This window comes from Stylophora pistillata, chromosome 1 (assembly GCF_964205215.1).
Source record: "Stylophora pistillata chromosome 1, jaStyPist1.2, whole genome shotgun sequence".
Lineage (NCBI taxonomy): Eukaryota > Metazoa > Cnidaria > Anthozoa > Scleractinia > Pocilloporidae > Stylophora > Stylophora pistillata.
In genome coordinates, this window is record NC_142519.1 from 7,960,774 (window position 1) to 7,977,292 (window position 16,519).

A 16,519-nucleotide genomic window follows, 5' to 3' on the forward strand; every position below is an offset into this window, starting at 1 on the left:
TGAAGTAGAGGCTTCCTTTATTTGTTGAACAAGAAAATCTTGACAGAGTTTTCAAAGGGTTTCACTTGTTTGGGGTGGTGTATCATATTTATCCCGATCCTCTACGTTTGAACAGACGTGGATGTCTGCTGTTTCAGATCACATTTCCGTGAAATATTCCTGCAATCTTTGACATCATCAATCCTACCCACTTTATCTGGCACGCCTCTTCTCATATCAAACTTCAAGCTTGTGTGCTATTATTATTATTATTATTATTATTATTATTATTATTATCATTATTATAGACCACTTTCATAAATAGCTGCTGGATTAATATTCTTTTGTTTAAATTTAAATTAGCCTTTCTGGCCTCGTTCTCCAGTACAAAATTCAAATGAATACATTATCTCAAGCGAGGCCAGAAAGGCTATTTTAAATTTAAACAAAATAATATCATCCGGCAGGCATTTACGAAAGTGGTCAATAGTCTTTGGCAAAAATTTAGAATTTCGTGCGATAGCTGATTGGTTGGTTCGGCAGTTGTAACGAAGGCTATTTTTAGTTTTGATTACGTGACGTTGAATACCATGAGAATGATAGATGCTTGGAGGCTCCGCTAAATGAGACTTTTCCCCGACGCGGCGCTGTTGAATCGATTTGTATCAGCGTCCGCTTCATTACAGCAGTGATTAGCAAGCCATTTTTCGGTATATGGATAGAAATAAACTAGTGTTTGGCTTTTATGGTATATTCTAAAACATTTATTTACCATAGTGTGGGCGAACTGTGTTGGACACTTACCGCGCCTGTGCCTCTAAGCTCAGTAAAAATCCATCACTTTTCACCTCTACTTCAATGAATAATCATTTAAAATCTAGAGAGCTTAGGGACAACAAGTCCCTAATTAGCTGTGGTAATTATGGATTGTGTATAGCTCGTTCCATCAAGGTTCCATTTCAGACGTATTTTTCTCCATCGCGCACAGCAGGAGCTTTTCTTCAACCCTTTCCATGTTATTGGCTTCGAGCGATGGGTTCTTTTCAGCATCCTGCGCAATTAAGACTGTTGGGTACTTGCCATTGTGCATATGAACACTCACGATGTTTTGCTGTCTCTCCTGCTGATGTTTATTAAATGAGAAAGAAAAATTACCAATGAGGAACTTTAGAGGCGTGTTGATGCGCTGTTTCTTCATTACCTTGTTTTGTATCTTTTTCAAATCCTTTTTCCGGTCTAAGTTAACAAATAGATTAGTAATTGTACTTTAACAGTGCAGTCCCTGTTAACGAATGAACACACGGCTAAGCGCGTTCCAGTACGTAGTTTTTAAAGTGACCGTCAGACGAACAAGTAGGTGAAAAAAATGATTTTCTGAGATTTTATACGTATACTTATGAAAAGGAAATATATCCAGTAAAAGTAGTGTTTCCAACTCCAGTCAAAGAACTGCATAGTCATCAGAGGTACCTTAAACATACTTGAGATATTTGTGCTCTAGCCCCGCACACCTAAGCATATTCAAACGTGTCAGTTTCGTTGCAAACTGAACGAAGCTTATATTTGCATTTTCTTTTTTTTTATTTCAATTGTCCGTGCCATTGTATTCTTATTTGGAAATCCATACAGTTTGATTCCAAAAGCCTTCGTTTCCATGTGTCCACAAAAAAATTGAAGCGTTTCAAAAACGATGCGTTTATCAATACCACTATTAAAACCAGTTTTTATTCGCGTTTACAAGCATTTTTTAGAGTGGAAGACACGGAAAACTGAATAAAAAAAATGCTTTATGATACGAAAACGCATTACAGTAGTGTGGATGCACCTTAGAGAATCAGAGTGAAAAAAATGCAGTGAGAGCCTCGACGCGAAGTTTCTCATCTAGATGTTTGGATGTTATTTTTGTTTTATTTTTGTTTCTTAAATGAAGAAGAAAAATTACGGCAGAAGTGAACGGAGAATCGAACAAACAAACATTACCTTTTTGCCAACTTTATATCGCTTGTACCACAAAAGCCCCAAAACACCATTGATAAGCAAGGTTGCCATCACACAAGCTGCAGCGATTACTATTGCAATCTGAGTAGTTGGGCTTTCTTGCAATCTTGTTTCTGTAATTTCTGTGAGATGAGACGAAAATCAAACTACAACTTAAGACCTTTGATGGCCAAATTGGACGACCGCGATGTGCGAGTCCGATTTTTCAATCACGATCATGATTATTTATAGCATTGGATGACATGAATTCCTGTTACCAATTAATTACAAGCAATACAGTTTCCGAGAAAAGCAAAAAGTATTGATAAAAAGCGCTTCTGATTCCAACTGTTAAACAACTAACCATTACAATATTCGACAAACGCACACTTGAGAGAACTTCTATAATTTTTCTGAAATCCTCAACTCTGGGAAGTTTGCCATTGTTAACGACACTGTAATCAATTCTGTAATTGGTGGATTTATTTGAATATGCTAATGTGATTGGCTGATACAACCGTTCGATTACAAGTGCCCGATTACGACCAACTTTCCGCTTACAACACTGTAGAATTAAAAAGAAAAAAGAAAAAAAAACAGTGGTAAGGAGGGGGGGGGGGGGGGGGCAGATTATCAATCAATCACATTCGAAGATGGTTACATTAATTATTACTCACTGGGAGAGTTTAGGATGGCTGATTATTATGATCGTCAATTACGTCGTACATGCATGAAGAGTATAAAGGCAAGGCGATAACAAAAATATAATTAAGTCTTAAATCGGTAGTTTTACAGGTGACTCAATCCTACTGCATGACTTGTGGCGGAAGAAGTTTGAAAATATTAACTGACAGTGCTTTGAATGGGAATTTATTATACGTTTTATTACCATACGGCCTGCATTAAAATTTTGTGAGGTCGATAAATATTTTCGAAAAGAAAGTACGAACTGTTTCTTTGATTTCAAGAACTTGCCTTCCTCTGTGTGTAAGGGAACCAATTTTGGCTTCCTCTTTCCAGTTATCAAAGGGTATTTTGTGTGGCATTGATATGTGCCTTCAACTTCCATCTTCTCGTTTAAAAACTTTATGCTTTGTATGCTATTGCATTCTGTAGCATCTGAAGTTACGATGGCCTTTAACCTTGGATTATTCTTGATCCATGTCATATTTGGCTTTGAATGAGCAGTGGCATTGCAGCTGAAAATTGCAGTGGCGCCAGCTGAATGGCTTTTGTTTTTTGGGTCTTCCAGCTTTTCTGTAATTTGTATAAAAAAGTACAATAGTAATTTCAAGGGTTAGAGGAAATTTATATTATCTTAAGATGGGGTTTGTAAAAGCAAGGCAAGCGGAGCAAATGTAAAACTCTCTACTCGCGAAGACTTAGGGGCACAACCTAAGTAGTAATCATAGTTCTTGTTTCCAAGGGACTACTTTAGCGATTAGCGCAAAGAATGAGCCAAACTAATTCGCCCTATTTGACAAAGCATGCCCTTGACCTTTAAAACAATTTTTTGTCGATCATCCAAATGAATGAAGTTAGGTCCTATGCATAACCTAAACCGAGTCGCCATATTAGCTTATCATGTAAATCTGACCTAAATTCTTTGGAATTAGGAAGGCAACTCCTGATTCTTTTACACCAACGACGTTCTCTGCAATGCACTGATATCTTCCATTCTTCTGTGCTTTTGTTATTTCAAGGCTGCTATTGTTTATGTCGTCTTGAACAGCACGTGCTACATGTGTATGGTTGAATTGTATGTGATGCGACTTATTGTCCTTTATCCAGTGGATTGTTGGCAGTGGGAGACCCTTAGCAGCGCAGTGAAAAGTTGCAGTGGAATTGATCGTGACACTTTGGTTCATTGGAGCCTCCACGAATTCTGGTGCAGACCCTGAAAGGAAAGTGGGAACTGATATAAACACAGTCAACTCTCTCGTAAGCAGACGCCCTCGGGAAATGGATATTAGTTTCCATTCTTAGAACTGTCCGCCTCCGACAGCCTGCTTTCCCGCGGACAATTAAAGAATTGACAAAACTAATCCCCACTCTTCTGTTTCTCTGTCAAAAGGTATATTTTTCTTGATTTGCAAAGTCAAGATAAATTTTATCGCCACTGGTCAACTTTTATTCATGGGGTGTCGGCTTACTAGAGAGTGTAAACAAAAGAAAAATAAAATTTTCAATTTCAAGCGTCCATGTCTGTCTGCGAGAAAGTGTTCGCTCACATGGATGTTTAAATACAGAGTATGACTGGAGGTCAACAATGTTCAAAACTAAAGTGAAACCACTAGGTACAACGTTAACCGAGTGGTTCACAGCAAAGTTTTCAACATTTCCGGCGTCGTTTCTTTGGTCAATAAGGTTATAAAAAATGGAAAAATCAGTGGTCAATTTGTTTTTTACAACCACATTTAAATTTTTGTGCCCTTGCTTCGGCGCCGATAAGTATGGGCTTATCCATCTTTCAAAACCGGATTTCTATTTCTGAAGATGTTTCCCCTGGTTTTTCTTCCATCTCGACAGGTTCTTCTCCAAAAATTTCCCATGCACAATTTCTCTTAAAATTTGGCAGATTGTTACCGTTGATATCTCAGAAATTTGTAACTGTTTTAAAACAATTTTTTCTCCGACTGGTAAGGATTTCCGAGCATTGCTTTACATGTAATTTGCACTCGTGCTTTAACTTTGCGCTCTTTTTACATGAAAAAATGCACTCGTTTTCATCCAATCACACGTAGGTAATTTGTTTATGTATATCATTATTTCATCAACAAAGCGCTTTATCTGTTCATTACTTTAGCTAAAAAAAGGGAAAAAAATACCCACCTTTCCCAAACAAGAAACGTAGCATGTTTACCGTAATGCGTACGCGTAGGTATGATGAAAATACTTACCTATCGCAAATAATTGCCTTGTGCAGTGATTCTTATAAGGATTGCCCGCTTGGCAAGTGTAGATGCCAAATTCGTCAACTGTCAGATTTCTAAGTACCAATGGGCAGCTTAGTCTACGTTTATATTGATGTATACTTGAAGGCTGCTGACACTTTGCTCCGACTTCTCTATCCTGTGGGTCGTACCACTGAATATACTTCACCCATCTATCCAGATATCCTGCATCTATTGTTCTCGGTTCCGCTGTACATGTCAGGGTTACGGAGGCACCAACGGCTAGACTGTAATTTTCCGAATTTGAAGTGATGTCGACAACGGGTCTTGCTGTGCAAGATATAAAATTAGTGGGTAAAACAAATTTAAAAGATCTCTACCCCAACTGAGGAGGTCAAATTTTAAGCCAAAAATAAAGTTCAAAAGAATAGGCCATACTCTTCGTGCCAGAAAGTTTCACTACTTACTTTTTAAGTTGGAATTGCAAGCTTCGCTTCTGACAAAAGGAAGATTCCACAAATTCTCGGCAATAGTTAATAGTAATACCCACTTTGTTGCTTTTCCTAACCAAGAATCACCCACCATCATGAAATGTCAAGAAATGTGTGCTATGGTGTATCCGGGAGCCTGCAAATGAAACCGTCCATTGGATAAAAGGTATTGACGGAAATCGACAAGGAGCAGGATTACTTTTAAAAGGGAAGGAAAAGTCATCTTAAGAAAATGCTTTTCTGAATACATTTCAAATTTCTTTTTTAGACGAGATCTTACATATAAATAAAGAGAATAACCGCTTTAGATTTTTCACTCGTTGAGACGAGGGCGAATCAGTAGGGGAAGAACCTAAAACTAGGAGCTACATTAAAAATATGACGAAACTCATCATTGTGCGGTTGCTATTGACAGCGATGAGTTGAGGATCTATCTCAGACATGTATTATTATTATTTTTTTTTTCTATAATATCCTCTGGTACCCCTTTGTATTTATTTGTTATTTGACTGCACCAGATACCAATAAAATCTAAACTTCCCTTGGTTTAACCAGTTGCATTATGGTAAACAAGTATATTGTTAAATGTAATTTGGTAATATCAACTAAGTTGAAATTGTAAATTGGCCACCGTGAAGAGTTGAAAAGCAGCGTTTCGAGCGTTAGCCTTTCGTCAGAGCAAATGGACGAATTGTGGGTTGTGTGTGGGTTTATATGCAGAAAGTGAATCTACGCTATTGGTTGCGGCATAGCCGGACGAGAAACACACGAATAAATTATTGGAATGAAAAGCGTTCGTTGATACCTGTGGGATTAAGAGTGCCGATTTGGAAGATGAACTTTTGTTCGAGAGTTTTGCGGCTTTCCGAGCTACCTAAATGTAAGGAAAGACCGCAGATTGCCATATGCTGCTTAGAATGATAAGGTAGATTAAAGTGTCTAGCGACTGGTTTTGAAGCATCCTTGTCATATCTTTCTACGTCGCGAAGGTGTTCTTGGAATCGGTCACCTACTCGTCTTCCTGTTTCGCCAAGGAATGGCTTTTTGCAATAAGTGCAAGTTAGACAATGGTCATCCATTATGATATTCAACTCTAGCATCTACATCTTGATGGCAAAACTCCCATATTATGTCGTCTTAATATTCTAAGCAGTCAAGCTTAAGGCTTTATCTAGCTGATCTACGCCGGGATAGCTGAAGACTAATTTTGAATACAAATGTTATTCCCACCGTCATGTCAACGATCTGCCCAAACCCTCATTAATGTCCATCAAAGGCGCAATTTTGCGTACGCTTTGAAACTGGATAGATTTGAAGAACACTTGACATTTAATGACACTGATGATGTTCTTGTCTTGTTCCAGTCGCTCTCGCACTTTTAGTGGGCGCAATAGTATCTGGAAAACTTTAATTAAATTCAAATGTATGTTTTGAAGTTGTGTCTCTTTGTTTATTTGCTGCAATGACGTGTGTGAATCTTGTCGTTCTTTCACAGAAAAATGTTAACTGTAGTTAAATGAGACACTTTTTCTTGCTCGAAACCAAGAGATTTAATGCGCTTTTCCGTTTTGAACTTAACGGTGGAAATGTTCAAATTCAAGGGACTTGCGAAAGTGTATTTGTAGTAGAATTCGTAAAGTTCAATTCAAAACGCCGAACTTCACGGCTTTACAACGAACAAATTGCATTAGAGAATTCAGATATAAAATGAATGAACGAATGTTACATCGATTGTTGTAAATTTTTATTGCATAAACCTCTCGTTTTGATTTGTATAGATCCATCACAAAAAAAAAAAAAAACATATTTAGTACCAGAAAAATCATTTCGAAATCATTTTGTTCGGAAAACTTAAGTGAATTGAGGGGAGGGGGAAAGAAAGAGTACATTTTGATCATTACAGTCGTGTGTGTTTGTTTGGTGGGGCAACTTGTCATTTAGACAGTTTTTGGGCTCTCAGATTTCATATTCGAAGACCTCTTTTTCTTTCTTTTTTTTTTTTTTTAACGTCCAGGAGAAAACAAAAACACCACATATTTAGTATCTTACTCGATATTTACAAAAAAGATGAATGCCTGCATGTCGTGGAACTGTTCGATTAAAAGTGCTATCTTATCCACCTGAGTTTTATCGATTGAGGCGCACCTGATGTGAAGCGATGTTGATAACGATGCATTTTCGCCGTTCTTTTGTTCTCGCCATTTTATTTTTGCCATCTGAGGCATATGTTAAGCAGTAGTAAAGAAAAGGATGTGATACAAGACATTTTCAACCTGGGTTTAAGGGTGAAACAAGTCATGGCGTAAATAGACAGCTGAGGCACGACGAAAGACAAATCCAGAAATAGTGGTTAAAGCAGAACTGTTGCAATAGTGAAGAAAAATAATCTCCATATATAACGAACCAGGAGTGAGGTTGTGGCAAATACCAGAGTCGATAAGGCGACAGAGATTGGGGGTAAGGATATGGAATGCAGCAGCAGCGATAAGAAGCATTTAGCTGCCTTGTTTGGAATGTAACAGTGAGCTAAGGAATTTTCATTAAAATTCGAAGTAGTGAGAAAAAATGCTTGTATGAAAAACAAGAGCAGTTTAACGTGATTTGACGTTTGGTGTTACTGAGTCAGACGGTTAGTATGAGGAAATATGGTGTAGAAGCGCTGAAGCAGTACTCCTAAATAATAATGAAAATAAATTCGTGCTGACTTGATGATTGTAGTTACTCGAGAAGAAAAATGAAAAAGTTAAAACCTTCTTTGAAGACGACCTGCAGCAATGACGGCAAAAGGACAGATTGCCAGAGGGAAGCCTGTAGTTGAAGCCACTTTGATCGCGCTGGTGATGAGGGAGACGCTTTTGACTACAACATTACTCCTTTTATATCAGGTCCCAAAAGTCCTCGTTCAAAACAAAAAACAAAAAAAAATTATCAGTCTTATCAAGTCTATCCGTCCTCAGACAAGGATATCCAATTGTTGCCGCAATGTCGAGTTTTAAGTTAGCGGAAACTTATGCACGAACACCTCTACCTGTCTACAATTATCCTGTCTTTAAAATCTATACGTCTACATATGTACAAATAGGCTCGGTCCTTCAGATTATTTGTTATTACGAAAATACAGAAAATAAAGCTTATTGCCATTGTCATTTTGGCCCGAGCGGCTTTAGGAATGTTTTTGCAAGTAGAGATATGAGCGCACTTATCCATGAAAAGGATATTGGTCAACCCCTCTTAACGACTAAGACGGCTTTGAGTATACGAGGACGATGAAAGACGGTTTCGCAAACTTGAAAACAACGGTTCAAGTAAAATTCCTGACAAAGCGCTTTCTAGAAATGAGGCCGAGTTTTATTTCTGTTCTTGAAAGCGATCGAAGATTGGATTTGAAAGGGAGACAGAATTGATTTAGTTTGGGTTATTTCGTCTCAGACGTTGAAAAAAGGTCAGCCTAATTTCATCCGTCTCAAGTATATCCAATTTTTGCCGAAATCCGGAGATTTGCTCGTAATTTGATTTTCCGCTCTCCATCTTTAAACTTTATTCGTCTATTTCAACTAGTTCATAGCCAAGTGCGTTTACAGTTCACTTTAATTGTTATTACAAACCATCAATCGGTAAAGTTTCCAGTTAAAAATTTGCAGTACTGAGATATGAACACACCTCTGCTGTTATCGCGTTAAAAGGAAAGGAACGTTTTCTCCATGTTTCTAGAATTAGAACATATGAAAGGATTCCATACATCTCGCTGTTCAGCTTTTCGAAAAAACTTCCTTAATATCCTCTTGCCTGTTGAAAAGTAAATGAATAAACACTTAATAAAGTATGAGGTTTAAACCACTTCATTAGCCTCTACTTTATCAGCTTTGCATGGTTTTAACCGAGCTTTCCCGAAGAAAAGAAATTTGGAAGATTCTCAAAAAAAAAGGATCGATTAATTGTGATTTCAATGGTTTGCTTGCAATCGCTTTCTGCAATTGTAAACGAATTCGTTTTAAAATCGGTTTTAGTGTTGATAATGATATGAACCAGATACTGCTATTTTTATTCATTCGAGACTAAATCGGATTAGAGCTTTAATCAGATTATAATTGTAACGTTAGAATGTGCCAATCTTTATACCTTAAAGAATTCGGAAGTGCTAAGAAGACTTTATTTAAAACACGCTTGTCCCAGCAACAGAACTGATTTCCACAGAAACTAAATTTAAAATCTAGATTAGTATGTTTTAAAAAGTAGATGAAAAAATTAAGATAAATGATACCGAGAATCTAAGAAAATAAGGTGTGACCTTTAATTTTCAGATTTGAATATATAATGATAACTCTTCGCCGCAGAATCGAATGTCTTCAGGAAGTGAGTTCCATGGTGGGAGTATATGCTACCACCACTATAATAAAATCTGTTTTTTACGTGTTAGAACTTAGGTAGGGAAACCTCAGTGAGGTAGGGGAGCCCTTGAGATTGCATAGAAGGGTGTCGCTTTTTTATGAATAGGTCAGCGAGACAACTTGGGCCGAGCGGTTAAGCACATTGGACATTTCCTTAGCTTTGGAAAGGTTTGGAAAGGTTTCCCACGGCATCTGCTAGAGGAATAAACAAAATGTCGAAAATTTTTATCCCCACTCGCATTTTTAAAACTGTCTCCAACTAAGCCGCGACAGCTGAAAATAATTCAGTAAATGTTTTAACGTTTGTATAACGGTTCTCGAGTCACCACATTTCGACTGATATACTATACTGTTAATCTTCGTAAAGTTCATTAATCATCTTTCCCATCTTAATCAAGGAAACTTATCATTGTTTAGTAATAGCGGGGAAGATTTGGATAATCGAATTAACTAGATTCTTAATTCCATTAGAGTAAATCGCAAGTTCAAAAGCTGCACGTTCGAAAGTCATTTTGGCTGAGACTGTACTATTAAGAAATAAACCACTCTTGCTATCGGTTTACCGGCTGATAAACCCCGCGGGATGTTAGAGGAATACGAGAAAAAATTGTAAACCCCGAGGCGCAAAGAGAATGATAAATCCAATCTTATTTTGTGATAAAGTCAATGATTCTCATGAAAACCGTCAAAAATCAATTAGTAGAGACTTTAAGATTGAGGTTTTCGACTAAGAACGTCAAACCACAAAAGTCTAGGTTTGACGTTTTCAACGCACGTTTTCGACGGCAACAGGTAGGCTTTCACGTTTGGGATTTTCCTCGGGGATTCTTTGCTTTTTATCTTTAATTATCTCCCGTAGTGATGCTATAAATATGTGAAGTAGTTATTTTGTCAGGATACAGAGAAGAAATTAAGTCGAAAGAGTGCATGTTGAGCGTTTTGTCCTCTCAGCAAATCCAATATGGCGGTGATAAATACTGTACGTGTGTTTTAACCCTTTGATGGGCATTAAGTGTTTAGATATTTTTCTCTCTTCCGTTTAAACCCCAGCAGTATCATGGCTTTTATGTGGCCCAGCGTGAAGGATGATATCGCCCTCGCAACTGAGGTTACCAGAGAAAGGCCTGCAAAGCCCAGCGAGTGGGACAAGATTGCAGAGTCGTTAAGTAAACTGTTCTCAGATGATGAGAAAAAAGGTGTTCCTAAAGGGAAGAGGGTGCCGCGAAAGGATGGAGAGGATACTAACGTAAAGTACAAGGAAGAAGATGTCAAATCTCTAAAGAGGTAGGAACTAGGAACTATTTTTAATTCAAATTAGTCATTGAAAACACTGTTAAAATCTGATCCCTGTGGTGAGTGGATTTATGCCGTGGCTTGCGAAATGCAAAGTTGCAACCGTTGATTTATTAGAACAACTAGAATACCCTGTCGCTTGTCATTAGCAGGTCAGGCAGCGAGGAAGAGTACAGTGAATTAGAGCAGCTATGTGAAGATATAAAAATCTTTTGAGAATTTAACGAATCAATTTAAACCAATCTAAAACATCCCGATTTATGTAGCAATAGCGATTTCCGGCGCACCATATTCAAAAGGAAAAATACAAAAATTACGACTGGTTCGATTTCGCTTCTGAAACCGCTGATTTCTATCTTTGAATTTTTGACGACTGACATTGACTAGCCTATAAATTGATTAGCTTTATGGCTCATTACTTTTATGAATTGGTGGCGAACGCGTTTGGTGGATGAATTTGTTGACATGCCATTTGCGAGAAATTAAAAATATCAGCACAACTTTGGCAGACGTTAAGTTAGCCAAACCTACAGTTAGGCAAGGTTTTTCGTTGATTCATAGATCTTTGTGCCTGTAACATGTATAAATTTGTTTCGGGAATGAGAGGTTACAGTTTTTAGAAACTAATTTTAAACTTGAACAGCCGAAACCGCTGCGACATACGATATCAAGACCATGGACCGCGTTGCCATGGAAGCTACAAGCAGCTGAAAAATGAGTTGAGAAATGTTACTATCACCAGAGATAATTGTTCACCATATGATCCAACATAATGTATCCCCCCATTCCCCCCTTTGTAATGCTGGTAGCTAAGGAGTATCATGTAAAAAAACTTCGATGAACAATACTGAATCGGGGAGGGGGGGTAGTATTCGGGGTTTTTGCTCAAAACCACTTCTTGACCATCTGATGAAGTAGGGAAATGCTATTTTTTTTTTCTCAAGGTGTCTCAACATTTTTGCTATTGTACTATTGGTTGTCTGGTTTCTGTTAGGGTAAAAAGAAATCCTCTTCCTTTACTTGTGAGATGAAAAGCGCTAGGAAAGATGTCTACAAACATGATTGATTTTGGAAATGGAGATGTCAGTAGGATACTTTTGTTGAAGCATGCAATTCTAATGAGCAACCTTCCAAATATCACCCAAGAAAGCATTTACATATCATATCAAACTCACGGGGTACAAATAGTCTCTTACTGAATTTCGTGACCACGCCCACTTCATCGGCCCACTCAAATCGAGTGCGATTTTTGGATGTTATATCATTTTGCCGACTCTCTGTACAAAAAGTTAACAATGTACCACCGAAATATTGTACTATAATATCATAGCTTTCCATTTTGTGTATTTTCGTACTACAAAGTAAAGTTTTTCCTTCGTCATTTTCACCTTTTCCCGAGCGGGTCTGTCAAAATTAAGGCGTTCGTGGTCAAAACAAGACCGAGCAAGGAGTCTCGGGCGATTTCTCTCTTATGCAAGCGCAAATTGAAAATGTACCGCCAAAATCAAAGAGAGGAACAAATTTCCTTGTTTTGATATGTAAATTGTCGAACAAGGAGCAGATTGAACCTCGTCAAATGGCTAGTCAAAACAGCCACACCTTCCTCCTTTTGCTCGTTTCGTGTTTTATAAGCGTGAAAGCAGTGGGAGAAGAATCGGGTAGCTCGGAAAGCGCTTCACCATCGTTTACTTACGAGATAAACAAGTAAGATTTGTAAAGTTATTTTCCGAAAGAGTCGGAATAAATACATTTTTTCAGGTTACATTTCTGCTTTTACCCTAAACGTCGTCCAATAAATTTTTGTTGCAGCCTACTAATCTATACAATTTAGAAGGAAAATATTCAGATGCTTCACCGTCCCCGAAGGGGGTTCTGTCCTGGTGTACCGGTTCACAAGGGCATTACCATTGTTCTTTCTTTATTTAAGAGTTATCGGTTAGCTATTGTGTATTGTTTGGTCTTTTGTATTGGCTCTTGTGAACCGGTACACGAGGACAGAACCCCGAAGGGTCTCCACTCATCGAAGCGTGTACTGTAGCCAACGTAGTGAATTTTCAGTCTCTTGTTGTGTTTGTCAACCTCCGTGACTTCAATATCATACAATTTTGTATCTTTTCTCTGTGAAATGAGCTTTTTAACAGGGGTGTACGCTGAGTATTCGTTGTGGAATCGCTTTGGTTCTCTTATCTCTCTCTTTAGCTTGTCCGCCATTTTGAAAATTTGCTCAGGAGGGCATCTGGGTTAGCGGCCGCGCCAAGCTGGAACCGACAAAAACAAATGTCCATCGCAGTGGGGAAACAGTTTGATATGAAAATGGTGTTTTTCGTGTACGCAGAATCAAGGAGGTAAGAATACCTTTCACTTTATTTTATTACAGAGCTCAGCCTTGTGGCCGATAACGCGCTTTCTGATTGGCTAAGAGCGAGATCAGAGCAGGGCATTATACAATGGTAATGCCCACGGGCCGATTCTGACGAATTATGCAAGTGAGAGTACACAGACTAGTGCCGTTGCGATTCTTTTCGCATTTTGAAAATTCGAGCGTATAAAAACGACGAGGGCTGATTAACAGTCAGAGAGGGTAGAATCAATTCAATACATGCAACTAAAATTTGTTTAGGAGATTAGTAAAGGTACAGACTTAAACTGTCTATGAGATTGTGCTGGAAGGAACGAGGTAAACAAAGAAGAATGAATTAAAATAAATAAATAATCAGTTTATTTAACCTTTAGGTAGTTTTAAACACTAAATTAGAAGGGAGACAATAAAATTCATTCAATTCTACACAGAACACAATACACTTGGCATAACACGCAAAAACAATTAAGCCCTATTATAACTGTGAGTAACGAACTTACTAAGGCGGTCTGTTCTGACGAAGCGAAATTGAGAACAGGAAAAACCGGATTTCAACCCGTACCCATGAGCGACATTCGTAGGCTCTGGCAGCAGGTGTGCAAGGAAGCCAAACTCCTTGATATTAGATATAAAACGCCTGCAAGCCTCATCACGGCGCGCCAACAGAGTAGGCAAGCCGCAGCTCACGAGTGCAGACTCATAAAAGCAATCTGGAAATATGATTCTCAGTGCAAACATCTGAACGCTTTACACCAAGTGAACCAGACCGGCGGGTAACGAGGCCCACACCGGAGATGCAAATTCTAAAATGGGCCGTACCAGGCTACAATAAACCTGAATAAGATCTGCTGGTGGGAGGCCTGATTTCCTTAAGACTCGTAACGCATGGAGTTGCTTGCGTGCTTTCTTCACAATATAGTCGCAGTGAATAGGCCATGACAAATTATGTGAAAGATGGACAATTTAAGCTCACATCTCAGATGAAAAACCGTAAAAATTTCGAATTGAAAAGCTGTCATTTTACACGATAAAATCAGGATTGTTCATGTTAGCACGCACCTTTGTTATTTTTTTTCATGGTGCTGTATAAACAAAGGAAATATTTTTGTCATTCGTACCATCAGTCATGACGCTAAGAAGCCTCCTTGTCATTTTATCCATTGGTTATTAACGCGTCATGTGCAGTGCCGTGTCTTCAGTAGTACAAGTTTTACCGTGAGGGTTCCAAATATTCAGAAGAAACAAAAAATCCCAGAGGCTGAATAGAATTATGCTTTAACACAACTCACTGAGTAAAAAATTTGAAACATTTGGCCACAAGTCTGAAGCCGAAGTGGAACGCAACGCAAAAAATAGTCTGGTTAAAAGCTACTAAAGTACTAATGGAAAAAGACTGGTATACTTACCCAGCGACAGCTTTTGACAACTCAACCAAACGATTTAAAAAGGTAAGCTTAACTGCTATGATGATCAAAAGAAGAATCCTCTGCTAAAGCAAGTCTACACAAAGGCTATAAAGATGTGGTAGATGAAAGTGTAGTAAGATCGTCCGGGTGAGTGCGTATATAGTCCTGTGAAGACTGACAGTTTCTAACGAAACTGTGGTGCTGCGTCGGTGGGGGTAACAAGGTCATTTGAATTGGCACCGTAACGGCTGATTTAAGTCATCATCAGAGTCAAGATGTGGTTTAAGTGGAACTTGAGCGATGTGATATTTGGTAATTGCAGGCCGCTTGCAGATATCTGCATTGACACTTTAATGAACACTTTTCCTGTTGATTGATTTATTTGCCGGAAGAGTTAAAATATTAGCAGTATTTAAATGTACATGTATTATTTTCCTGGCAGGGAACCTCATTTGGAAACCAAGGGGCTAATGATTATGAGCTCCCCCACAACTAAGACTAGAAATACAGTTCTCATGCGTGAACTGTTATCAACGAAACGTAGTTAAGATTACAATTAAAAAAAAAAAAGCATAAAAAGAGAGGCAGGAAGGCACAAAAACATTCTGCAAAAATTCAGCAAACTATATACACTTGAATAAAATTTGGAAAGGAGCAATGCTTATAGAAGAGAAATAGTAGGGATGTTTTGTACATTGTGATAAGAGAATTATTTGAACTAATAGCGCTATCAATCTTTTTGTCTAAATACTTCAGAAGTGCACTTGGATAAAACGAGTTCGTTTGTTTTCCGTGTATAGTATGACGATGCAAAAGTGAATCTCTTGAGCATTTTTTTTTTTTTTTATCACTGGCTTTGTTTATATTTAATGGAAATAATGGATTAAACCATAATAATGCCTACCTTGGAGAGGTGTGACAAGTAAAACCATTTGAAATAGGAAATAAATAGGTGCTCGTATTCAAGTAATGAAGGCTATTTTTCTTCGATGTATTGCACTGCTGTAATTTACTAAATTACGCCTTGTTTCATATAGGTCGGGTTTTAAAAAATTATCCTTCTAGGAGAGCATCCGTTCTACGAACTTGTTTTATAATCTTTTAATTCATCCTTTCCTTCGCTCAGTCAATAAATCAATGTCTACGCTATTCTATTTTTTATCGTTCTATGACAGAATCATCTCTAGCGATTTTTTAAGGTTACTTCCCACCTTCACAGGCCGAAAAAATCGTTTTCTCTTTAATTGGACTAGACTGAAGTTAAAAATTTTACCTAACGTTCATAAGGGAAAAAAAAATCTCAAAAAGCGTCTGACTTAAATGGGAAAACGTATTTTTAAATAAAAGTTAATAGACCAGGAAGGCGTCATAATCTCGTAAATGAACGAACCCCTTGGGAGAATAATTGCGGCATTTTCATGTTATCTGCATATTATGTTTTCATCGCGCACTTGACAAAATTCACACCTAGAAGGTCTCTGCTAGTGGAACGTCTTTTCTCACGGATAACAAAAAAAATAAAAACTACAGAGGAATCTTTGGGCAAAGAAAAAAACAAGCCTAAAGTAGAGGGAAATGGCATTATTTTGTCAGGAAGAAAAGAAATGAAAAACAGTCCTGGCACTCCTCTCCACTCTGGCATCCAAACCGCGAACAGAGAAGTCGTCATCAAATCTACATTTGTCATACATAAGGTTAAAAATGAATCGGCCTTGATACAACATAGGCAATC

General features: G+C 37.9%; 3 protein-coding genes across 7 annotated transcripts in view; 1 reads left to right on the plus strand and 2 right to left on the minus strand.

Moving 5' to 3' along the window:
• On the minus strand, positions 1 to 14,926 carry LOC148741099 (leucine-rich repeats and immunoglobulin-like domains protein 3). The gene is made up of 7 exons (XM_088756969.1): positions 14,788 to 14,926; positions 5,318 to 5,477; positions 4,857 to 5,180; positions 3,554 to 3,853; positions 2,932 to 3,213; positions 1,960 to 2,099; positions 1 to 1,102 (listed from the first exon to the last, which is right to left on the minus strand). Exons 2-7 carry the CDS (start codon positions 5,436 to 5,438, stop codon positions 926 to 928), a joined length of 1,344 nt encoding a protein of 447 aa, XP_088613095.1. The 5' UTR covers positions 5,439 to 5,477; positions 14,788 to 14,926; the 3' UTR covers positions 1 to 925.
• LOC148741091 (fibroleukin-like) overlaps positions 1 to 16,519 on the minus strand; it is a 371,193-nt gene that overhangs the window by 216,163 nt on the left and 138,511 nt on the right. The gene's annotated exons all lie outside the window — the stretch shown is intronic.
• LOC148741100 (ficolin-2-like) overlaps positions 10,303 to 16,519 on the plus strand; it is a 22,331-nt gene continuing 16,114 nt past the window's right edge. Inside the window, exons 1-3 of one of the 2 annotated variants that reach the window (XM_088756807.1) lie at positions 10,303 to 10,521; positions 10,780 to 11,013; positions 13,222 to 13,367. The gene's annotated coding sequence lies outside the window, so the exon portion shown is untranslated. The remainder of the gene's footprint in view (positions 10,522 to 10,779; positions 11,014 to 13,221; positions 13,368 to 16,519) is intronic. The other variant, XM_088756810.1, reaches the window with a different exon arrangement.

Coding starts and splice junctions, on each gene's coding strand:
- LOC148741099 (XM_088756969.1), bottom strand. CDS start 5,438: ATGATGGTGGGTGATTCTTGGTTAGGAAAAGCAACAAAGTGGGTATTA. Junction 3,854..4,856: donor AAGGCAATTATTTGCGATAG/GTAAGTATTTTC, acceptor CTTTCCTTTCAG/GGTCTGCACCAGAATTCGTG. Junction 2,100..2,931: donor TCCCTTACACACAGAGGAAG/GCAAGTTCTTGA, acceptor CTCATCTCACAG/AAATTACAGAAACAAGATTG.